We start from the raw sequence: 25,513 nt of genomic DNA, 5'->3' as shown, positions 1-25,513 counted from the left end.
GATAGTCACAAGAAGGCAGAAATTGCTTTAACTTTTTAAATGAAAACTGAAATTTATTTGCAAATTTTTGATTCTGCTGAAGAAAGACACCCAGCCCTGCAAGACTTGCATAATTCAGGTGTTGGCAATACCTGAGTTTAGCAGTTTTTTCTCATGCCCTGCAGTAGGTTGGAGCTGAGCTGGGTTGGTCCTTGCAGGATTTGTTATGAAACCTGGAGCTCTTCAAAGCTGCAATCCATGTTCCAGGCAGGCTCACTGGTTTTCCTGTTCTCAGTAAACTCAGCTGTGCCTACAACCATCAGAAAATGCTCAGATTTCAGACTCTCTTTGCTAGAAAAGCTGGATAATAGTGTGTGCAACATGCATGAAAGCAACTAAATGGATTGTGCTGGCTGGGATTAGTGAATTTGGAAAAGCTGCATCTTAAGGAAGCTGAAAAGAATGCACTTAAATTAGTCCACACAAGCAATAACGGGTTTTTGTGGTTGAGAGAACAGATTCCTTGGCTGGGATATCTCAGTATTTCTATTTCAGATTGATTAATTCCATTTTTATTTTAAATACATTCTGTGTTCTGACCCATGTAGTAAATTTGGGACATTTTAGTCTCTATAAAATGACTGTGCATAAGCATAGTGAAGCAGTGAGAGGGCAATTAGATGTGTACATTGCCTTGACTCAACAGTTCCTAATTATATATTCGGTGTTCTCTTAATCTGTTCAAATAGTGCATCATTTCAGTAACTCTGGTCATGTCCGGTATGTCCCAACTGCTGATTATCTCTCAGTATCATAAGTGAAAACTTTTTTAAGGCCTCGTGGCTCTCTCAGTGAATATACATGTAAGACTATGCTGAGTGCTCCTGTGAAGTCTTAGCTTTGTGATTCCTTGGTGGTGTGTTGCTCAGTATAATTTGAGCTTTCCAGTTTCACCCTTTAACGTTGTATTTAAAGCTGTCAGGAGAGAGGGATTGGATGTGGCCTTGTTACAGGATTAGGGGTTTTTTTATCCTCAGAGGCTCCTAGTCAGTAATGGTGTAGGCTTTTCCTGTTTGCACAGGGCAGTTGAGAAGGGTCCCTGTAAGAGATTCATTTGTGCAGAGCATTTGCAGCCCTCCGTGGGGAGACAAATTGGTCACCTCTGGGCCACTCTGGTAGTGAATGTCTTCAGCCCAGCTGGTTCTTCAGTGAAGTTTATTTCACTGGTGATAGCCCCCACTTGTTAAGGCAGAGGGGAGAAGCAACCTGGAAGGAGAAGGCCGTGGGGGAGGAGATGGGGTTGCAGTGTGGGATGCAGGCGCTGCAGGCTGTTGCAGTGCTGTGAGCTGATCCTTCATGAGGCAGATCAGCAGCGCTGCGGTGCTTGGCCATTTGTCTCAGGTGAAAAGTGGCTCAGATTTGGCTTCCTTAAGCCCTCAGCAGCTGTGCCTGCCTCAAGAGGCTGCTTCCAGCATGCGTGTGCTCTTGGCACTGGGCAGGTGGGGAGGCAGGGCAGATGTCAATTGCCACCATTGCCCTTGTGCAGGGAGAGGGGGTGATTGTGTTTTCTTGCTTGGGGAGCTTCTGAGGTGTGTTTCCCTCTGTGGGACATTACAGGGCCTAACACCACGGCTGTTGAGGCATAAGTAACTTGTCCTAGGTCATCTACCTGGAAAGAGAGGAGCCAGGCTTTTACTGTCTTTGAAGGAGGTGCCTTTCTCACGGCAGGGAGGTGTTTTCAAGCTCACAAAGCTGGGAAGAACCAGTTCACCTGTGAGAACCAGCCAGGAGGGGACTGCTGGCTTCTGTTTGGGTTTTTATGCTTGAGTAAAACGAGATCTGAGTGCATTAGGTTCCCATTAGAATGTAATTGTGCTTTTTCCCCATAATATCTTTGTCATGTATATTTTGTTTTTATTACCAGTTATCATGTTCTGTTACTCCTTACAAGCAGCTGTACAGACCTGTGGAGCAGTTTCTAGAAAATGTCTTGTGATGTGAGCTGTCTTTCTTTCTTTTCCCCCCTGTTTTTATGTCCCTGATTGTTTTGTAAATCCTACCAAGGCAGTATGGCCTCTCTGTATGAGCAGGAGTTTTGCTCTATGCTCTGTTAGAGCAGTGCCCTCTGTGGTGACAGGACTGAACTTTGGTGCAGGACCGTGCTGCAAGGGACAGTCTGTACCCCGTGCAACTAGTGATACCCAGGAAGGATGAGAAGGGAAGTTATTTACTTACAGTGTGAACTGGTGTTTGTCAGCACTGTGAGCTGAAAATTTGGGTCTCCTGCTTTGAGTGTGTACTCTGATCTTCAAACAGCACAGTCGGTGTAGGGCACCCAGGATGCTGGGAGAAAGCAGGCATCAGATGGTGTGGATGACCCTCTCTCTCCACTAGGATTTAGCCTCTTGGCTGCAATGTTTGTGGCTGATTCCCTCCCACTGTCACTGGAGATGAGTTAGACCTCACTACAGGTCTTCCAGGATCTGCAAGTGAAAAATCATGAGGCATTAGAACATAGGATGGGGGAAGGGGGTGTGTCCCCCACTGGGGCAGCAGATCCCTCTGCTGATTTGTACAAGCAATTTCTACTTTTACTGGCATCGCAATTTTTTTTTTCTTCAGAAAATTTGTTTTAAGGTTTTAGCTGTTTTTGAAGGAAAACTCAGAGGGGAAAAATTTGAGTGCAAGAAACTTCTTTTGGTTTTTAAGGAGACCTTTTTTTTGTCTATGTGGAGAGGAAAAAGTATTCATTAAACATAATTTCCATCACTGCAACTTGCACAAGAAAAGTCCCACCTACTTTCATGAGAAAGGAATAAAGAGAATCATAATCCTGGATTAGGTATCTTTCACTACACATATATAAAAACGACACCGTGTGAAAAAGGGGAAAATATATATGTGTACATACACACACCAAACATACCAAGGTGCCTCCAGCAGTATTACCAAAGGAATTAACTTTACAAGAAACAGCCACAGCCTGGAAAGAAGCCATTTTTCAAATAAAAGCTGAATGAGACTTGTGGTTTCTGAGAACTGTGAGAAGGAAGGGTTAAAAAAACATTTACAGATAAGAATAGCTGATGTTGGGAGACGAGTGAACATCTTGAAGTGGGGGAGGGTCACTATTTAAATCAGCTTTTTTTTTCCCTTCTCTTAGTTAAAAATTGGCTTCTAGTAAGAACAACATGTAGGATTAATGTAGTACTTTAAATCTTCAAAGTGCTGCACAAACATTACTTCCCTAATCAGCAAACACCTTTGCTTGGTAGGCAAATCAGGTGTGGAGTCACCATTTTAGAGACGGGAAACCAAGGCGCCAGAAGTGCCGAAGTTTCCGAACCAGCAGTTTTTTGGAGTGGAATTTTTTTATTTTTTTATGCTTCGGTTTGTTGGGTTTTTTTGTTGTTGCATTCAGCACGGGGACTGCCTCTGGACTGGCATGTAAAAGCTGCTGAGCTCTTCTGGATTTCACAAGTGCTAGGCATGCAAAGCAGCCTGGCAGAGCTGAGAGGCATCGGCACAGTTGCCTCCTTACCTTTCCAAAGGTTACGGCTGCTGGCCCAGAAGGGAGGCAGCAGCTCCAGGGCAAGGAGGGTTTCCTAATACGTTGCCAGTTTCCCCCATACCATTGATCTTTATAACTTTAACCGCATCTACTGAGCACTGTTAGAAGATACTTCAACCCTACAAAAAAAAACTTGTGCAAAAACTATTTGAGTGGCTGCTGAAGAAGTTGCTTTTGGGTAAATTTTTTCAGGAAGGCTGGTGCAATAGGTATTGCTCACCATGTAGACAAAGACCGCCCTTGGAGATGATCATTCCTTTCTTTAGGTCAGCTGAAATACCACGTTTGTCATAGATATTATGTCCCTGCCAACTCAGTACAGAGCAGTTAGGAGGTGTGCTGAAGCAAGAATAATTCTCTGTGTGTTGCATTGGTGGTGCTCTGTATGCTGAGGGTTTAGCTGCAGTGCTTGGCAGACCATGTACTGGGAAGAAATTCCTACTTTGTTTTAAAAAGAAATGTCCTGGGTAGGAATGGCTTCTATATAGAAAGAGCATGAACTTTATTATGCAATGGAAGTCTTTTCATGAGGTTTTGCTATGTGCAGGTGTGTCAGATTTGTTATTGTAAACGCAGCAGGATAGGTACCCAGGTAAGAGCTTAGATCCTCTCGCAAATAGACCTGAGTGTTGATATAAATGGTACCGTTTCCAGTTGTTCAAGATAACATTTAAAACATTGCTGGAGCCACAGGAGAAGAGTGCTACTTCTCCCTCATTTGTTTTATTTATTTTTTAGATCTATTCTGTGAGAATGTTTTCTTAACAGAGGAGAATATTACTTGTCTGATAAGGAGTTTATGATCTACTGATACATGTTAGCTGCTGAAGTCCATCTAAATTCAGCTTTGTGGAAAGGTGAAAAATGTGCTAGAGGAAACAGCACCTGAAGGCTGACCTGGCTTTCCTAAACAAATGAGATGGGACTTGGGTCTACATTTTGTGGCCCTGTTGTTTTCCCCATTAGCCATGATGGCTATGCTGCCTTGGGGCTCTCCTCCCTGCATGTTTTGTGCCCTGGGGTGCACCACGCTCTCCTCCTGGAGAGAGCAGCCACGCTGCCGAGAGATGCCCTGCTGAGGAGCAGCATTGCCTGCGTTTGGCTCCCAGCCCATCCTTGGAGCTGCTCCTGCCCTGTGATTTAGATGTGATCTGGGTAACATTGTGCAAGTTACTCCCTCTGCCTGCTTTCAACGGAGCCACCCTCAAATATGGGACGGTGTTGTGGCAATCCCATGCTGTAAAACACTTAGACCCCTGATGTGAAATGCCTGAGGGGGGCAACTGGATACTGCTGCTTGCTGTGGGTGCCCTATCACTTGCCTTAGCTTTCAGGCCTCTTATTTTGATTTGTTTACAGGACATCAGAGTCTTTCTACAAACTAACTGGTGAGGCAACCAAAATGTGTCTTCAGGCTAAAACTTGAAGCCTGAATGCTGCTTGGGTTATTGCTTCCCCTGCTTGATATATTGAGCTTTACCAGCATTGGGCCTACCAGGTGTGAAAATTACTGACACACAGGCCATTTAGGGGCTATGGCTAGAGGGAAAGCGTGCCCCTGTTCTGTAGGCAGAGCACAGTGCTGTACCAATGCTATGTTAGTTGTGGTGCCGAGCCTCAACAAACTCACCCCGCTGCTTGTCGGGGCACATTAGCTCAACTGTGCGAGCTGTGGCTGGGAGCTGCCTCCCTCCTGACCTTACAGTGGGAGAAAAATGAGCCCAGGTTTGCTATCAGACCTTCACCTAGAGCTCTTTGGACCCCCCCCCGTTAAAGGGCAGGGCTGGAAAGGATTCCCATGGGGAAGGGATGGGAGCGGTGCCACTGGGCTTGGTGCCCTGCCTGAAGGGTGTTTGCAGAGCCAGCAGCGGGGCAGGCAGTGCCTCCGCTCTGTCTGCCTTTGAGCATCAGCATCGCCATAGGTGAAAGAGAAAGAGTCTTCCCATGAGATGTTTGTCCAGTGTCTGAGCACTGAATGATCCCTCTTCATTAATCAGCAGGGTGGTGGCTGGTTTTGCAATGAGTTCCTTGTCTCCCATCTCTTCTCCTGCAAACCTCTCATACAACTCATTCTTAGTCATTTTTTCTTGACCCATCCTTGGTGAGTACTTGTAAGTGTATGAGCAAACGGGGCTTAAACAGAAAAATGTCTGTGCACTTCTAGATATCCTACTAAAACCTCTTATGGTACTGGTGCTCACAAAGAAAGTGGTGAGGCCCTAGGAAAATCTTCAGAAGTGTTATCATTAGTTCTGTAAGGTTAGACAAGAGACAAAGCATGTGGAGTGATTGCTTTGCAATCAGTTTCCATAAGGAATTCATAAATTTAACCTTTGTTTGGCATTCCCTTTGTGTGCTGACTTCTCTGATGAGTCATTTTTGCCCATTTCCTTTGCCATGCCTCTCAGAAGGGCTGCAGAGGTTGGAGTCTGTCTTTCTGGGCTTGTTTTTCAGCAGACTGATCTGTGCAAGATAAAGATGGGGAGAGCTGGGTTGTGCTGATGCTGCTGGTGTTCCTGTGCTGCTGGAGGGAGCACTGCAGCACAGGAAGAGCTGCTACATGGGCGAGACAAGTTTCCAGGATGAATTTGCAGGGACACGTGCTGGAAGAAAACCGTTTCCATGCTGCCTGTCTGGTGTCAAGAGAACAAAAATGCTCTGATGCCGTTAGTCACCCTGCTGATCTCAATCTGTTTAATGGCCCTGTTTTGTTTCAATATACTGATACTTTGATGTGTGGTTTGCAGCTTATTTCAGGGAAGCTTCCAAAACACAAAATTCATGGGGCTTTTCTGTTAAGTGAGGCAGCTTGGTAGCATTTAAACGTTGATAAATCACCTAGCCAAGATTGATTCTGTTAGTGATTGGGAGTGACTCAGTCATGACTTCTTACCTCTCCACCGCGCAGATCAGAGCTGTTGGCAACCCCCTTGCCTCTGAAAGTGGAGCTCATGGGGTGCTTGCCCCTTACACTGGACACCTGGGATGGCACTGTGTCTGCAGTGTGACCCCAGTGTGACCTGCTTGCTGGGGAAGTCAGCGTTTCTCTGCTCCCTGGAGGAGCAGAACTGAGCACACAGGCAGGTGCTGACTGCCAGGGAGTGGTGCATGATGGCCAGGTATTCCTGCATGCTGGGGGCTCAGGGCAGTGCTGCCTTCAGCCTGCCCAGCATGGCTCAGCAAGGGTGTAGCAGTTCAGTCAGCTTTTTAAAATGTTTTTCTTTTTTTTTTTTTTCTCCTTTTTCCACTGGCCATACCAATCTGATTACACCTTCGAGGGATCATCTGCCCATAAAGCTTAATTAAGGAGCTCATCTGACTCGTCACTGACTCACCTGCCACTGTATGAGCTCATGTCTGACTTGTCCTAGGAAGATAGTGAAATATGTCAGGCTTCTCTGAAATATAGCAGGTTTTTGTTTTATTGCACCCCTGACTTTGCTGTTGGCTCCTGCAGAGGTGAGCAGAAAGATAACTGCCCCAACTTGGTTACTTTTATCTAAACTTAGTTGCTCGCCTCTTTGTGCCTTGAAAAACCAGATGGGGTTTTGCTTGCACAGCTGTAGGTATGTTAGAGTTAATAAAAAAAATATTAAAAATTAAATAACCTTTGAGTTTTTGCTTCAGGCAAACTAAGTGAAATGATGTGTTTTGGAGATGAATGCTCTTGCAGGAGGCAAGATGTAGCTTGCAGGAGAACATCTGCAACCAATCCATTCTGTATGAGATGGGGCCAAGACTTGTTTGTATCTCAGTACCTGTTCAAACATGTTATAGCATAGCAAAAAGAGGTTTTGAATGCATTGAGGAAGGGTGGGTAAGAAGGAAAAGAGACATCAAGCTGAATGTTTGCTTAATAGCTTTGATTTCTTCATTAAACTTTCAAGCACTTTAATAATCTGATTAGCTGCTTTCAGAGCACTGTAGAATATATTTTTTTTTTTTTCTTTCTTAAAAGAGAGAATTCTACTCATCTTGGTGCTGTGAGATGAGCTTGCTTTGTGACCCAGAGCAAATCTACTTACTATTTGCTACTTTTCTGTACTCACCCTGAGGACTGTCAGTGGAAGGATGTTCTGTAATACACTGATCAAAGTGCAGAGATTCAGTTACCAGGCTGGCTGCCTGGACCCTGGAATGCAGCTTCCCTCTCCAAAGCTCCTCGTGAGCTACTCCTGTCCTCTTTGCCCTGTAGGAACTGAACGTAGCATGAATATCTTGCAACTGCAGCTTGCAGAGTCATTTGCCTGCCTTTAATTGTGCACTTGAAATGCCTCTTTCGGAAGGCCCGTGGCAGTGGAGAACAGTTACATGACTCGGGAGTGGCTGGAGTGCTGAGGTTGGCATTAGACCGGCAGTAGTTCTCATGCTGAGGTTCTCCTATCATTGCACTGATGGTTCTCATCATCACGTTGAGCTCTGCATTGTTTTGGGTTTTGTTTTTTTTTTTTTTTTTTTTTTTTGTAAGACAACCCCGGAGATATACATGCAGCCACATTTCTGGTTTGCATGTGTAACTACTGTGGGTATTGAAGGTGCAGACTGTGTGTAACTGGGTTTGTTGTCAGTGGAGCGTAGCAACTGTTACTCAGATCCTTTTGCTTGTCTAATGGACTGAATTCCTTGCTGAGGAGATGAGGGGGACTGATTTGGGCTGAGTAAGGTGGGCAGTGTGAACACAGTGCCTCTAAAATCCTTTCAGAGGAAAGGGGCATGCATTCCAAGTGCTCTATTCTAGGTAGAGATGGGGTTGTAATACTACCTGGGTAGTATTTTGCTAGTGCTTAAAAGCAGTAGTCTGTTGAGGCTTTTTCTCCCCTTTTCTCAAACCAAATCCTGCTGTGACTTCATCAAAAGCGCTTGTGTAAGCGGGGCAGCCCTGGTCATGTGCTGATCTTTGTCAAGACCTCAACACAGAAGCAAATTAAGGAACTGCAAGATCCACAAATGCCTGTCCTCTGCCTTTGATGTCGACAGGGCTCTTCCACTGTGCATTTGTTCTTCAGAGGGAGGTTATTCTTACTCCCATGTCTTCATGCCTTTGTCAAATCCCTGATGACTTGGTGCTGCTGTTCACATATGTTCCCTGACCAGCTACCAGGAACGCCTCCTACAGCTTGTCCACCCTTGGCAGTTAAACACACATGTGAGGCACAGCCTTGGGCTCCATGCAGCATTGCGTGGACATGCAGGCTGTGCCTAGAAAGAGATGTGCTGTCTGTGTAGTGCTGCAGCAATGGGCAGGGTCGTTGGCTCTGGCATATTGCAGCTGGAATGTGATGGTTTGGGGGCTGTGCAGAGATGGCTTGGCTTGTTACACATGGGGTCACAGCATGTGGCCAGCCAGCAGTCCCTGTAGGTGCACCATGACCATGCCTTGAGCAGGAGCACTGTTTGCTTTTGCCTTGCCCTGCAAGACTCATCCTGACCTGGAGAGACAGTCAGGCTTCTGTTCAGGTGCAGATTATACCTCACTCCAACGTGCTTAGGGCTTTAGACAAAGAAGAATTTTGGAGGCCCTCTTGTCCTTCGTTGAGTTTGCTCTTGCTGGGACTGCATGAAGAACCTGATAAGTATTTCAGGCTGCCCAAATGGGTCTCTGTCCTGATGCTCTGGTGGCTCATGAAATCTTCCATTTCTTCATTGAGAGCTGGGTTGCTGTGACAGTTTTGAGAAATAGCAGGGCTCATCTCCTTTGGAGAGAGTTTTCAAAGTGATTGACTTACTGGGGTTCTGTTTGCTTGCTTAGGAGCTCCCATCCCAAAATCACTGAGAAAGATGGCCAAAGCCACTAATGGCACTCTCTTAGCCAAGCATTGGCTTAACACTCCAGTTTTATCCCTGTCCTATGCATTGTCTTATTCGCAGAAACCTCTGTTGGCTCTTCCTCTGAATTGGGTGATGTAGTTATGCCTCCCAGCCCACTACTGCAATGGGAAAAGGGGTCCCTCTTGCTTCTGCAAGGACTTTTCAAGAAGCTTGCTCCTTGGAGAAGCACACATCAGCCTGTGTGGGAATGTTGTGTTTTGTATTTTTCCCCTTGGCTACACAAGCAGCTAAAACCTGTAACCTACAGGAGATGGAAGCTTCATGCAGAAAATTAGCTTAGGTTGGTGGAAGAGTTGAGATTGCATTTTTCTTGGCTAATTAAAGGATTAAAGGTGCAGAGATTTAGAGCGAACTGTCAGTGTGCTACAGAAGAGAGCCTTTGATGGTTGAATCTAACTTGAGATTAAACAAATTGCATTTAAATAAGAAATACATGGCAACAGTTACAGTCTGGCTGGGCCTCTATTCTTTGCTGTCCTTTAGGGTCAGATAGATGGTGTGCTGTGGCTAGGGCTTCTCCTCCCTCAACAGCTTTCTTCTTCCCAAGTATCTCCCTCTGGAGTGTTTCAATCTGTTGCCTCCACACTTTGTAAAAATGGGGGTTTTTCCCTTCAAACCCAGTGCTTTGTGCAAAGGAGCTTTGCACTCTACCTTACACAATAATGAGCTGCTGTCCGTCATAGCAGTAGTATGGTCGCATCCCTGTGGTGTTTTGTAGTATCTCTGATCCTGTTTAGGGTTTTTCTGCATCTGGTGTTTTGCTGTCTGCAGCTGGAGAGCTAAATATTTACTCCCCTGTAAACTCTTTTCTGTTGTTCAGTTGAGAAGCTGGTGGATAGAAAGAGTCAATTGTTTATTGGTGTCTTCTCTACATAGTGGCTGATAAAATTCTAGAGAGGCAGTGAACTTCTGCAGGTTCCAAATCCTTGATTTCTTTGGTACCAATTGATTGTCTTCAATGGGCTACACTTGCAAATGGCTTGCTAGTGTTAGTCCCAGCCCTTCTCCTGCCTTTTCATTTGGAGAGCATTACATTCAGAGCTGCTGAGGAAATGCTTTTAAGTGTTACCCTTGATAGCATTTGCAGTGGTGCAGGTGCATGAGATTCATGGTAGCTATCTTAGAACAAATCTTGCTTTCTGCTAGGGAAGGAATTCATTGCACAGCATCGTGCAGGGCAACAGCCTGTTCTGCCCATGGAGACTTTGCACCTTTCTCTGATGCACCACATATGAGCTGTAAGGAAAATGGGAGTGCCAGACAGTGTGAGCGAGTAACTTCTGATGTTGCAACTCTCTTGTTTTGTTCCATTTTGTTTTACTACTTTTTAGTGAGGTAGGGGCTTGCCTTTAGTTACCAGCCACCTATATAAGATCATGAGGGGGTTTTGTTTCCTTTTTTGTTGTTTTTGTGAAGATAGAGAAAATCATAAAATTGAAACTATTAAAAAATCTGCTGGGATTCCATAATCACTCAAAAGCATGGCATTACTTACTAATTGGGTGTGGTTAGTTGGGAAATCTGACTTCAAAATTATGTTTCTCAGGGAACTATTCCTGTTCTCATTGTTAGCCAGTAACAAAGACTGCTTTTTGGTTGGGAAAGCAGTCTTGCTTTGAATGGGCTAGGTCTTCTCACAAAGCATCTGTTGCTTGGGGTCTTCAGAGCTTGCAGTTTGCAAATGAAGCAGTGCAGAGCAGTGAGGTCTGCAGGGACAAAGGGCTGTTCGGTGTTTTCCTTGGAAAGCCATCTTCAGGTTGTGGTTGCAAGGATTTGCATCTAAATCCACATTCGTTCCTGTTATGTTTCCAGTTAGATCATGCAGATGACATTATTATCTTTGCTACCAAATGAAATAAATAAATTTCTAGGTATTGAGAGACTTGATGTAATCTACTTCTAATAATTTATAGATCTGTTACTATGTCATGGAGTATTTGGGCAGTCATTCCTTTTGAGTTTACCTAGCGGGCTTTTGTAGATCTGCCTGTGAAGTGCATCCAGGTCCATGCAAGCTTGCTTTATGTACTTGTGCTTTCTTGCTGAAATTTCAAAGCAGCCTAAAAACCAGAGATCTAGACTATACTGTGTTCAAGCCTTCCATTTTTTCTGTGACATGTTACTGCACAATTCCCTTTGGTTTGTATGTCCACTGGGACGTGGTTTTGCACTCTGCTCTTAGGGGACAGAAGATGCAAAACCAAAGATTTGTTATTTCTCTGAGGGGTAGGAAGGACTGCTGCTAACATTTTCTGAACTCATTGCAAGCCTTCCTCCCTTTCTAAATGCTGTTCTGTGGAACAGCTTTCTTCCCTTTTCTGAAGTTGTACAGCTGCAGGGAGTGTGAGAAAAAATGGAGGAGTACCCCAAACCTGTATGGGATTGTTGATCTTCCTAGCAGAGGAGATGCCACAGCATTGACCTCACTGGCTGGCTGGGGGCGAGGCCCTGTGTTTTTGAGCAGGGAATGTCCTGATGGCTGCGGCAGCTGCTCTGCTGTGTTCCTCAGCATGGAACTTGATGAATTGTTTCCCACGGTACATAGGAAAATCAAGGTCTCGGTTCAGTAAGGCACTTGAGTGAGTGCATAACCTCTAGCACGTGAATATTCCCAGTGAAATCTCTTGGGTTCCGTTGGAGTCAGCAAGGCTGCTCCCAAGCTTAAAGGTAGGCATCTGCTTAAACACCTTGCTGAATCATGTCTTGACTTTGAAAGTAGACTCGGGAGAAACCACATGAGTTGACTCAAGGACGGTGCTTAGCTAGGTCATTGAGGATGGAAGGAGAGGGCTGAGAAGGAGGAGGATCTGGGTAAAATACAGGTCCCAGAACCCTGCAAATGCTGGTGATTGTGTTCTTGTCTGACTTTCTTGCCATACATCCCCAAAGCTTAATTGTATGAATAAAAGGTTTAAAGGTTTGATTTAGTCAGTATTCATCCTAAGTATTCTGGAGCTGCTGTCAGGCTTGATTGATATAACTTAGATCTGAGTTTCTGCATCTCTGTGGTCTCAGTTAAACTATGACTTGCTCAGTTAGGTGCAATTTTTGTTTTTCCTAATCCTTATGTTTTCACTGTGACTCAGAACTAGAGTGTGACCTCATTGGGTCAGTAATTCCAAAAAACAGAGGGATGTTTGCAGAAATTGTTTGGTTCAGTCTGGATTCTCTGTCCTCTAGGAGGAGGAGAGGGCTCTTTTTTGGTGGTCTTCATACAGAGGAAGAGCGTTTGTCCCTGCTTGGTGTCTGTGTATGAGTTTGTTGCCTTGCTCACCATCCTGGCCAGAAAAGCTTTGCTGGCTTTTCACTTTAATTATCAATGAAATGCTTGGCAAGCAGGAGAACAATATTTGCATAGATGTAGTTCTGGAAATTGAGTGTAATGTGATCAGGAAATGGGACAGGCCCTGGCTGTTATCATGGAAGAGACTTGCTGGTACTTGCACTTTGTTTCAAATGTAATAAGATCTGACTCAGGATAGTTTCCTGGACGTTAACAGGGAAGACTCAATGCCATTTTGACAAGGGTCTGGCACTAACCTTTCTGCGCAGGAACAAAAGAGATTTCTGGCAAATTCATCAATCTGTTCTGAAAGGGCTTCTAACAGTACACTGGAGATTTAGAGGGAAATGGTCTCCCTTGGAGCAGAAAAGCAGGGGCGTGTGTGTGTGTTTTCAGGACTATCTTTTTCTGAGATAGAAGCCAAGGAACAAGGCGCTTGCGTGCTCTGCTAGTGAAGTCTCCCTGGGAAGACATGATGCTACTTGCAAGGTATGCACAAGACAAGACCAGAGGCGCCGCAGTGCTTGATTACTGTCAAGGACTCAGTTGGAACCTGCCTTTGCTCTTTGGCCTGCAGCGTTTATGTAGAAATTGGGGACGCTGCTACTTGCTTCCAAAGCTTTGCCTTGATGGGTCCTGCCCACATCTAGGCAGGGAGGAGGGAGCGGGGGGGCTCAGAGGCTATATGAAGTAAACAGGAAAATTACTCACCTTAATGATGCATTTCACTGGCACTGCCACTTTGAGAGCCTGTCAGATTTAATACTTTGTCTTTCCTTCCATTGCCTCCCATAGGTGTGATTAATAGTCTATTAGAAGGATGAAGTGGAGAGGTATCTGCACCTTCCCTCAGGTGGAATAAATGGGAGGAGAAGCAAAGTGAGTAGAAGAAAAGGGATCACCTTTTTCCATCTGAGCCATTTGGTCTTTGTCAAGAGTGCATATCTGGAGGAGCACTCATTGACTTGATTGGTGGCCCCTTGTTTTATTGAAGTTCATGGCTGAGCCCCTTGGCCTCCCAGTTATCTACCAGCCCTGCTCCGTGGGTGCACTGGGCAGTTTTCCACTCCAGAAACAGTCAGGGAGCAGTCCTGCACTTGGTCACAGCACAACAGCAGTAGCGCTGTAGGAAGGCAAGAAAAAAAACCTAATTATTTGCATGTGAAGTTCTTCAGGGATTATTTGACCTTTTTGTAGAGTCCATTGAATCTGAACCCTAAGTCAAGAAAGAACAAACAGGATAGAAAATGTATCTGGGCAAAGGCGTTTAGTATGATAGATCACAAGACATTAAACCTGGTTTTAGCTTTGAGTTGCTTGAACTTTCTTTTCTGTATCAGAATGAATGTGCAAAAACTGGTTTGCATCTCCTGTGAGCCTGTCTTGTGCCCCAGCCAGTAAGATGGGCCAGTATTTGATGTAAATACTCTTACCCTTGCAATGTGCTGTGGTATTTTACAAGTAGGCCAGTCATTTGGCATGAGCCAGAATTTGGGTGGAAATCTGTCACCATCTAGCAGTGTCTTGCTTTCTATGGTGTTGAGTGGCCAGTGCAGTCTGTGGCAGAGTGCTTGATAGTTCTGGGACTGATGCTGCCCCTAATGTGCAGGCTTAGGATGTTGCTGATTGAAAAGACTACATTGCCAGACCAACTTTGTTGTGTTGTTTGTTTTGTTTTTTAATGTGTTCTCTCGTCCAGATTGGCTTCCCTCTGCTGTAACAGATACTGTACTAGTGACTCATTCACTTTCCTCTGAGTTATTAATGAAATCCCCTTATTTGCAGATGAAGGAACTAAAATGAGTTTTGTACTTAGGTCTTACATTGGGCCTTTCCTTGTACCCTGCTTCTTCCCCTTGATCTTTGGCTCCTGTGGAACTACCTGAACCTGTGGCTGTATCCCAAATTGCAGAGGATCCAAACCCTCTATCTACTCTCTATGGGGCTGCAAGGTTTGACCTGCTTGTCTGGGACTTTTACTGATGACTCATGTTTTTGAAACCAGGTTGGAATTGGTAGGAGCAGAAATATTTTAGAGAGCTTTGGGATTTTTGCTTTGCCATTTACTTTGTCTTAATTGAGCAACCTTTATGTACTGCTGTGCTTCTTCCCTTATCATTGAGTTCATCACTCTTTGACTTTCAGCAGGGGACAAAAGTGATGGGGAGATGCACTAAAAACTGGTGTCTGGTTACTCCAGACAATGTTTCCTCTAGCTGATGAGAGTTTTTGGAGTTTGGCTGGTAGTGATGCCTGAGATGGCCACCTAAAAACAGAGACTAGGCAAGAATAAGGGAATAAAGATAGGTATTTATTTGAAGGGTGTTCAAAGGTACAGCCTGGGCAGGCCAAAAGCTACACCCAAGATGGACCCTGAGTCACGGGTTCTTCACACTTTTATAAGTTTTGTTCATTTCCATATCAGGGTTAATTCTCCAATTATAACTTCAGTTAATGATGTAATTTCCCGAATTTTACCCCTGTTCTTAAGATGTTAGTTTACACATTTTGGGCCTAGGACAATCTGGGTGTCCTTGGAGAGGCTTGTTATGTCTAACCAGCATGAGAGAACAGTAGTTAACGGGCCACACGAAACTTCAGAGTTACACACTAGGCAATACAGGATTTGAAAAATGTAAAAGTTAAAACCTAAGGCATCAGTAGGATGGAGCATGCTACAACATGCAAACGTGAAACAAGTGAAATCTGGGAAGAAACACACAGCAGCTTTCCTCTTTGGCTGAGCCTGGGACAGATGACTGTAAGAAAGTTGAATCCCCCACACCAAGCTAGGAGGAGGTTTGAAATCGCCAGCCTGGACTTTACTTAAAGCAGCCCATGAGCAGAACAGGTTCTCGTGCTCAGTATCAGAAGCCAAGGCATGTGAGTCAGGAGCAGTATGTGGTGAGGTGGGTTTGCTGTTTGGAGCCTGAATATGTTCTTTTCAGTTCATTTCTGGAGCCCTTTATAACAGAAATCCGATTTCCTTTAAGATACAGGTTGAATCAGATCTTTAAGCTCAGGTTTGACTTCACAAATTCCCTTACACAGAGGCACACTGACTTGAGCAGGCGGTGGTTAACAGTGCTGCCAAAAGTTAAGCATATGCTGAAGATTTTTTTGCTAAATCAAGTCCTGGAGGTTTTTGCCTGCAGCATTAGAGTATACATTCTGGTGTAATGAGTAGAATTGCCTGAAAGGACTGTTGCTGGTTATGTCACTGTTGCAGTGTTAGCTGCTCTGATGCTTGAGGTCATACAGTCAATTTAGTTTCATGTAGGCAAACGTGGTCATATGTGTACTGTCCACTCGCATTACGTGCAAGCAGGTGTGTGTATTTTATAGAGATGCAAATATTTGTAACTCCAGTGTAGTGCTTTGTTAGCAGTGGGTTACCCTCCTGCTAGGAGGATGTGAAGTAGCCACGTGTCTTTGAGAGTAGCGGGGCTGTGGAAGGAGGGAAGAAATGCAATGGAATTACTCACAAAGCTGCTTTGGCAATCACTGTAATGATTAAAAACTTTGCTGTTGAATTTTGTTGGTTTACTAATTAATGCTTAATAATTGGAGTGGATGTTTTCCAAATCCAATTTCAAGTAATGTTTTAGACTAACTTTGATCGCTCCTCGCTATTCTGCTGGAATTTAGCACATCATAAGCCTTTAGGTGAGTTTGGGTAGAATGAGGGTGAATTTCCTACAGTGTGTGTTTCCTAATATTGTATTTTCTGTGGTAGGCAAACAGGTTGCTTATTTGTTGTGCATTCATAGTAGAGAAGTCACTGGGAGACGTAGATATCAGGGGAAGATGTTCGGAATCAGATCAGCTTTGCCTTTCAGCAGATTTGCTCTTATTTCTTACTTTTATGTCACAGAATTTCTGATGCAAAGCAATCTATCAGAAATGTAAATTATTAGACATTGTTAGCATCTGAAACTTGTTTGCTACTGCTAAAGTTTCAGTTTAGAAACTGTCAGAGAAACTGGACACAATACACATGCAGTGTGTGAGCTGGCTGCACAAGCTAAGGCCATTTGACTGCAGGAGTCTAACGATTTTGGTTTTTAAATAAATTAATTTCAAAAATATTTAAATAATAGACTGGCAAAGGAAGAGAACTCACAAAACCAAATAGTAAAGCTTTCCTTTACACCCATCACTTTGTATCAAAAAATGCATAAAGCTTGCCTTCAGAGTTTTCCGTTGGAGGTTTTTTCCTCTTGAAACAGGATACTTTTCAGTTGATTCTTTGTTCTTGTTGTTGTTTATTTTTAAAATGGTTTTCAAGCTCAACCTCAAGAGGACTTCATTTGTTGGTGAAGTAAGTATGTAGCTACGAAATTGCAATGTAAAAGCCCTCATATGTAAAGTTTTCACATTTACTAGAGTTTCACAGTGCAAAAGCAGTATGGGAAATTATTGGTGTTATTTCTGTTATCGTGGCTTTGCTGACAGTGTCAGGTAGAGATGATATATCCTGATCGAGGCAGTTTTGAATTGAAACCCCTGGGGAGCCTCAAGCGAGATGCTGAATATTGTCACATGAAGGAATTACCTCATTATCCTAAAAATGTGAGAATCTAGCAGATGCTCTCAATTCGGTATTTTGGGGGGATTTCAGGGGATCTCCTCTACCATGGCCACGTGTGCATGTCCCCTTCTCATCGCGCCCTCCGAGTCGGGGTGTGTTTGGGGGACGGGGCGGGAGTGCTGCTCACAGGGACCCGCAGGAGCTCCTGCGGGGAGGGGGAACGCGCAGCTGTCAGCCTGCCAAGGCGAGGGGATGGCTGTGCCTCTGCCAGAGGGGGAAGAGCGCCTTTTCTCCCCCTCGTTCCCCCGCGATGGCACAGCGCAGGAGCTCAGCGGCTGCGCCCCGCGGTGCCCGCGGGCGGGGAGCGGCTCCGCAGCGGGACCCGGCGCACCGGGCAGCGGCCCCTGAATCCCTGTCCGCAGGCTACGTTTCTCCGCTCTCCTCCCTGCCACCCTTCCCCTTCCCCGTTTACCTAAGCAGGTCGACACACACACGCACCCATATATTTATTTTTTTTCGCTAAGGTTTCCAAGGCACAGCAGCAGCAGCTGCCGGCGCTGGGAGTGCCGCCTGCCCCGGGGCAGCCCCGCCGCGCTCCTCCCTCCCTCCCTCCCCGTGTCCCGCTGTCCCTGCGGTTTGCAATGCCGGTCCCCACGCACCCCTCGTGGGTCGCGTCCCCCCTCGGCGCGGGCGGCCGGGGGACGCGGGGCCCACCTGCCTGATGTCAACATCCCGGCGGGCGAGGCCGGCAGGAATGTGCCGCTCCCCGCCCGGCGCAGGTAATTAATCCCCGCGACTGACAGGTGGCAACAGGCGGCCTTTGGCTGCGGCTCCTGGCGAAAAGCACTCGGAGGAAGGATTTTAATAGCTCGTCAGCACCGTTCGTGAGCGCCTGGCGAGGCGACGGGGAGAGGGCAGAGGAGCCTGGGGGGAAAATGAAGTTTTAAGTCTTTGCAAAGGCGGACGCCCTTGGGTGATTCACTGCCCTTCCTCAAGAGGGAAAGGAGTGTGACATGGTTTTTCCTTTGCCCCGGGGTGGAGAAATTTGATAAATGCCTCCAAAGCACTGGTGGGGCTGCATCAGCATCCGCTCCCATGCTCCCGGGCATCGCACGATGGCTTCCCTTACAGATAGGGGATGCTCACAGGCATGCCTCTCCGGTGCCCTGCGCTGTGAGGCTGGGGATTGTTGCCACACGTGGTGGATCTGTATTACTGGACCTGTCAGCCGTGCCCAGGGTTTGAATGCCGGCTATGCCCACTGGCAGCAAGCTGTCCACTTTTCTCTGGCACCTGGTGGGATAGAGGACTTCAAACTGCAGCTGCAACAAGTCCGCTCACAAGCCATGGGGTTTACGTTATGCTGAGCTGAAGGTTAAATCTGGAAGGAGGAGGTGTCCTTGTGTGCAGCACTCCTGGTCCAGCTCCTCTTCACTGAAAGTCCTCTGGGTACACATTGGTTCCTAAGAGAGTGTGTGTGTGCGTGTGCATACATGTGTTCCTGATTTGCCCCCACATGCTCCCAGCAGCTTTTTGTAAATGGAAAGTTAGATCATGGTCTAGCATATAAAAAATGTTTAAGGTGCTTGGGTAAATTTCAATTTTTATTCTTAGTTGGTAGCTTCCTTTCTTCCCACTGCCTTTTTTTCTCCTAAATAATTAAAATAGATTCAAATTATTTTCTATTTCTTTGTGACTCTCCTTGTTTTCACCTGTGAATACTCTGGTGCAGGTAACTGTTGCATTCCCACTCTTCTAACCTGTTTTTTTTTCCCCTTCTTAGGGAGTTAGTTTGATAGGGGAGAAATCATAGCTGACAGCTTTGAAAACATAAAGTAAAATGAATCTAGTTAACGGAGTTTAATTAAAACATGACTACTTAAAAGAAGTTTGCAGAAGATTTGAAAGACCTGTCGATCTGAGCAGGAGGGGCTCAGGGAGCTGTAATGCCTTAAGCCAACCTCTGGGATCCCCTTCAAGCTGACAGCCATTAGCATTTGTAGAGCTGACTGAACCCCACTGCTTTTAAAGATTTAGAGGCCATAATCCCTCTGCTAGATCAGATGGTAAACCAGATATTAGAGCTAGATTTCAAAAGTAGTGTTTGGGGGATTTCACTGCATCAGAGTTTTGCAGAGGAATTGAACACACAGTGAAAAGCCATTGTGGCTTGTATTGCGTTGCACACTTACTTCCAGGAGACTTCAGTCCCTTCTAACAAAAATTGTCCATTTGAGAGTCAAAAAGTGTTTTGTTTTTGACTTCCAACACTTTGTTGACACACCTTCCGTAGAAGGGGCTTACTGAGAAATCAGACAGGTGTTGCCTGATGGTAGCTGGTGTGTGTATTGTGCTACTGAATTACCAGCCAGGGTGCCAAGAGTGGGTAATACAGTATGTCTGCACGGGCAGGTGGGGAGAGCAGAGCTGCAGGCACTGGAATGTTTTCATCTTTCCTTTTAAAACGTATTATTAAGCAAAAAGCTAAATTCATGACAGACAGCAGTCGAACTCCAAAGAAAAGTCCGAGCCAACGCTCTTTCCTCTCCCTCTTGAGCAGATAACATGTTTCCAGGCTCAACTCTTTTGTTTTAAATGGCTTTCAGGTCTCTACTCTGGGGGAAGTGGTGTTTGTACTCCTCAGGCTGTTGGCACAACCTTTGTTCCTACTGCTGGATAATGGCTATTGTCATCTTGTTAACTGCTAGACTTGTTTGTTGGGTCAAGCTCATTTTTTTATATTTGTACTCCTAATTAATTTAGTTTTCCTGCTCAAGTGTGTTTATTAATAGTCATGCTTTGGATTTCTGGGAATTGCTCATGGTCCTAGCCCTCATACAGCAAGTGTCAGTTCACAGCAAGATGGTGGGCAGGGGGACTGTCACCTCCTGCAGGGTGGGGTCGTTTGGGACCACTGAGGAGCAGCACCTGTGCCAAGAGTGTGATCCTTGCTTGCAGGCACTATCTGAATGCCCAGACAGCTCCTGCCTTGGGTTCTCTTTCTGAAGTGCCTTTGCTTTGAAATCTATATACAATATCCTGTCTTGCTCTGTGGATATAGCGATTATCACTGATCCAGGACGAAGTCACCATGACCTAGTTGTTGGCATCTATTTATGCCAATAAATGGCTGTGCATCAGGTTACCCCTGGTTGCAGCAAAATTGGCGGGGTGGGAAACTCGAGCCCCTCTCTGTCTGACAGCAGGTACCCTGCAGACAGATTTACACTGGTGTTAAATGTCCATCCCTTCAGTGATTACATGCTCGAAGGCGGCTGTGCCTGGGGTAGATGTGAAATCATGGCTCTACGCCATGTCCCCAAGCCCTGTGCAGTGCCTGTGAGGCTTGAACTCTTCTCACAATCAGGTGACAAAAAGGCTGCTCAGCCTCCTGCTGTCTCTTTTGCTTGTGCTGGGCAATCTTCCCTGTCCTGACTGTGTCCTGAGGCAGAGGTGGGCCCCTGGTTACCCTCCTTTTCTGACATGCCAAGTTCAAGTTGTTGGCCATTAGCTCTTGGCTGTTTGCTTTCTGTGAATTTCAGCTGTGGGTCCAATGCCTTCCTTGCTGGTTGTAGTCAGCGGGGTCCAACCGTGCCATTTGGGTGTATGAGGAGTAGATCCCTTTCTCTGCTGGCAGAGGGGCCACACTGTTTGATCAGGAGCCTCGGTATTGATGCTGGTGTTGGGTACCTCTCAGTCCTTCTGAAAGCAGTGATTTTTATTTTTCCCCTTTCTTGTAACCCCAGCTTTCTGTCTTTGAAGATATTATACGTAAAATTACAGTCAGCACCAAGAGTCCCGGTCAGTGACCGAGGGCTGTGTATCTCCTTCCATTTGTTCAATTCTCTGGATGCCTGCAGACACCGGACACGTTGGCTCCTGGCGTGTGCTGTGCCCTCTGTGCACCACTGCTCTTCCGTATTTTTGCTTGCATTTCAGCCCATCACCTTTGGGTGCCCAATTTCTTTGTGCTTCAGTGATGTTAAGGCATCCAAGTGATTAGCTGGCTTTTTGAGATTTTTGAGGCTTTCTGTCCTTGAAACCTTCACAATGCTATGAGCAAACTGATGTGTTGAAGGAAACAAAGCTTTACAGGTTTTCTTCCTTTTTAAATATAAGTGATTCTTTTTCTACCTCTTGAGATGAAAAGACAACATGGTGAGCTCATTCTTACCTTCAGTAAGGAATTGCTTTTTAATTAAAAAACAATAAGGAATTTCAGGTTTAAAAGATGTATGATATAAATCACCATCTAGATCTGTTTCGCAACTTTTTTTTTTTGTAATTGTTTGGCATGCTCCCCATTTCCGCAGGCTGGGTAAATCCTTTGTGGGTTTAATCTGTAGCCTGCAGGCACATAAAATACATTGCACAATTTGGCCTTTGCATTTTAAAGAAATCTTTTTTCGTAGCTTAAATACCTGTAGCATCTTCTCTGCCACATGGCAAGATGGTGTTGAGTGAGGAGGGAAGGGACTGGCTTGGCTTACGTTTAATCCCTCTCTCCTACCCAGTGTCTCTCGGAAGTTTGGTTTTTCCTATGTTAGCAGTGTGTACACTTTGAAATGCAAATAATCCCTGAATATCACTAGCTAATCCTTTTGCTGCTGCATCATCTGCCACCCACCAGTGCACACGCTGGCTCTCCCAGTCCCAGTGGGGTCCATGGCCACAGGGTGCTCTTGACCAGTATGAACCTGTCACTGCTCTGTTTGAACAGCTGGGAAGAGGGATGTATTGGCCCATGGCTGCTAGAGACCTTTTTTTGTGAGGAAACAACCACCTTGGGGCTGTCACTTTTCTTTTCCTGCAAGAACCGAGGATGTGGAGATGGGGAAATGCCAGCAATTCCTGTGGGTTATGTTGTTACAGGGAGATCTCTGCACTCATTAATGTCTGAATACCAGGAGAAAACTGAATGCCTCTGGAGTGGGGTACTGAAAAACCTGCCATATTTTGGAACAGGCTTGTACAGCAGGGGAGACTGGAGAGTCTCCTTCATGGGAGACATCCAGGAAAATGGATTTAGGTTGTGCAGCATTGAACCACTTGGGACTTTCCTTGCTGTCCTCCCTGCTAAACAGATGCCTTTATTTCAGAGGGGTTTTGAAAAGAAACCACCAACTTCAGCCTTGACGTTTTGCTGAGTAAAGGTTTCCAGATGTGAACACCCTCCAGGAAAATGCTGCATCGGTTTACTGTTTTAGTGAGGAATATCTTAAGAGAAATCTAATAGTTTCCAAATTAGCACAGTGAATAAAAGTATCTTCTTCTGTTCCAGGTGTTCACTGCATGGTCACAGCCTCCCTTTTGGAGCCAGCTGCTGGGTTATCGTCTAGGTCTCAGCATGGAGCTGATGTTTGGGCTGTTCAACTCTTCTGGCTTTGAAATAAAAATACTGTTTGGGTTTTTTTTACCTTATTTTTGGCTATAATACTTTGAGTTTAGAAGTGAGAAGATTACTACAGTGGTGCTCAGTAGATGTAGAAGATGGTTTTAAAAGATGATTGAAATGTCAGATTTGGTACAACTCCCAAATTGATCAGGGTCTTGTTTTCAAGTACTGTTCAGTTCTAAGGTTGATGTTTTTATTTAATCCCTCTGCAAGAGTAGGAGGGCTTCGTAGAAAACAGGATGAAACACTTTGTCTGTGGTTTTGAGTGCTTCCAGGATTACAGGATGCTGTGAAAAGAATAGCATCTGTTTTGTTAGGTGGGTAATGGGTGTCTCTTGCAAGAGGGAGTGTGTGCCCAAGAGAAATAAAGCCTTTATTTGTTCGAGTAAATGAAGTGCTCTTTATCTGAAGATTTTTGCGTTTGGGAATGCTAGGATGTAGATTTATGCTCTGCTATTTTACAGCAGGTAAAGGTCTAGGGATTTTTTCACTTTTCTGGAAGCGTGGCTGTTGTGCAAACAAGTGCAGTGCACATGCAGTGGCTGGTGCTTTTAGTTACAAATGCAAAGCCATCTCCATGTTCCTGGTGTGCCTTCATCCCTAGCTGAACTCCTGACTCTGTCTTGGTCTGTTCCCCATGCAGTATTCCACCGAACTGAAAAAGCTGTACTGCCAGATCGCCAAGACGTGTCCCATCCAGATCAAAGTGATGACCCCACCACCCCAGGGAGCTGTCATCAGGGCTATGCCTGTCTACAAGAAAGCTGAACACGTCACCGAAGTGGTCAAACGCTGCCCGAACCATGAGCTGAGCCGGGAGTTCAACGAGGGTAAGGAGGGCAGTGCTATCCTGGCAGTCTCTCTCCAGAGCTGCTTGGCTGATGAACAGCCACTGAGGGATGTGACAGCAGCTTCAGAGCAAACCTTCTGGAAGCAGACCTCCTTGCGACACCTTGTGCAGCTTTGTATTTCCCGTGCTTGCCAGGAAGTGTCATGCAATGCTTTAGCTGTCCCTGTGCAAGCACATCCTTGGGAGGAAAGTACTGAAATAAACCTCATGACTGCCTAGGTTGGGTGGGTGTCTGTTCCCAGGGCAGGCAGTGCCCCTCTGGCAGCCTTCCTCTGCTCTGCTTTTGCTTCTGCAATGAGAAGCAGCTGTTGTGCTCAGGAATGAGCTTCCATGTTGCTGGGACAGGGATTTAGTAACAGGATGCAATATCATCTCCAGTCCTTAATCCACGCCTCAAAGACGGAGGGGCTGTTTATCTCTGGCAGGGTAATGCTAAGTGCCAGCATCAACTGTGGGCATCGTTCTTCTACATTTAACACTCTCAGTTCAGTATTAATGTTTTAACATTTTACTTGCTTCTCCTCATGTTAGTGAAGCAGCAGCTGTTTTTAAAATGTCCTTTGCTTTTCTGCAAGCTCATGGGCTGGGTTCCATTTTGTCTTGGCCACTTAAGTTCACCTAAGTTCAAATGAGCATCTGTTTTATTCTACGTACATTATTTATCTCCTACTGTAGAAAGAACCGTGGTTGGTGTCAGTTAGCAGGATGTCTTGGGAGCCTGGATCCCATTGCTGGTTACAGTGCAGCCAGCTAGACAAGTCCCAGAAATAAACAAGGATGTGGGAGTGTAAAATCAGAGTGGAGTGAGACAGTTCTTCAAAACAGTTTTTTATTTTAAAAAGTGCTTTTCTGACAGAACTGGATTTATTGAGGGTTGACGCTATTCAGTAATGGATTTTTAAGGAAGAAAAAAAAGTCCTATAAATTCTTATTCTGAAGTAGTTATTTCTCTAGAAATAGGCTGTACTTTGAGTAAGAAATGAATAGTTAATATACAAAACAAATTCTCGAGATGAACCCATAGCAGGGTCCTCTCCTCAGAATGTAGTTGTATGTTGTAGAAACATGGAAGAAAATTTGCAGGAAGGAAGCTTTTAATTATTGGAAGGTGGCCTAGGAACCAAGATGATCATGTTCCCTTTTGCTGCTGCTATAAGCGAGCATGATTTTTCAAGCTGACCATTAATTAAATGCATATTTCTCTTGCTACTTGAATCTTTCTTTTAGGATCAAGACTGATGTGAGGGAGCAGAAGAGGGCTAGCAATTGATAGGAAGAAGAGTAGAAATTGAGACTTGAAGGAATTTGCTTTGTGTGTGCATTAGAGGGAGGAAAATAAAGGCTTTCAGCTGGTGTGAAAATCCGGCAGGAGTTATCTGCTGGAAGAGCTGCTGAGCTGCCACTCAGTTCACATTTGGGCTCAGTGTGGGATCTTGGGAAGCTCTGGTTCAAGTTTAGCCACAGGTATCCAGAGTGAGCTTGAGAAAGCCTTTGTTGCTTTTGGTGTTTGACAGCAGGGATCTTGGGAAGGGATGCTTTAAGGGCTGGGAGGCACCTGTGTGTGTGCTCTGGTAGACTTCCGAGGCCACGTGCATCTCCCTGGATGGCAGATCTTGCCACCCTGTGTATGGTCTTGCTTCACTGAACAGTGTCTCTTGTTTATTCCCGTCTTTACCCTTGCAGGGCAGATTGCGCCTCCCAGCCACCTGATCAGAGTGGAAGGGAACAGCCATGCCCAGTATGTAGAAGACCCCATCACTGGGAGGCAGAGTGTGCTGGTCCCTTATGAGCCACCCCAGGTATGTTGTGAGCTCGGGCTGGTGGCATCCTGGCACACAGAGGGGTGGGAGTTGTAACCTTAGCCAGAGGAGCTGGGATCTTGGGCTTTCCTCATCACAATTAATCCCTTCTTCCTTTTTGTCAGAAATGAGCTGTGAAACACCCTCTTTATTCCTTGAGAGCAGGGGTTCTTCATTTCTCTTAAGGAAGCTTTGTTGTGGGGGCCTATTCACGCTGTTCTGTTTGCAGTCCAGCTTGGGAAATAGGAGAGGAGAGCTTGGAAAAAGCAGAGCTCT

General features: G+C 45.4%; 1 protein-coding gene across 8 annotated transcripts in view; it reads left to right on the top strand.

The window, feature by feature from the left end:
• The window catches only part of TP63 (tumor protein p63), a 101,420-nt gene that overhangs the window by 55,840 nt on the left and 20,067 nt on the right, over positions 1-25,513 (top strand). For all 8 annotated transcript variants that reach the window (XM_032119653.1, XM_032119654.1, XM_032119661.1 and 5 more), the window contains 2 exons: positions 23,232-23,418; positions 25,122-25,237. In XM_032119653.1, the coding sequence (XP_031975544.1) occupies positions 23,232-23,418; positions 25,122-25,237 (303 nt within the window). The remainder of the gene's footprint in view (positions 1-23,231; positions 23,419-25,121; positions 25,238-25,513) is intronic.

The sequence above is a fragment of the Corvus moneduloides genome, chromosome 10 (assembly GCF_009650955.1).
Source record: "Corvus moneduloides isolate bCorMon1 chromosome 10, bCorMon1.pri, whole genome shotgun sequence".
Classification (NCBI taxonomy): Eukaryota; Metazoa; Chordata; class Aves; order Passeriformes; family Corvidae; genus Corvus; species Corvus moneduloides.
This window is presented reverse-complemented; position numbering and strand designations above follow the sequence as displayed.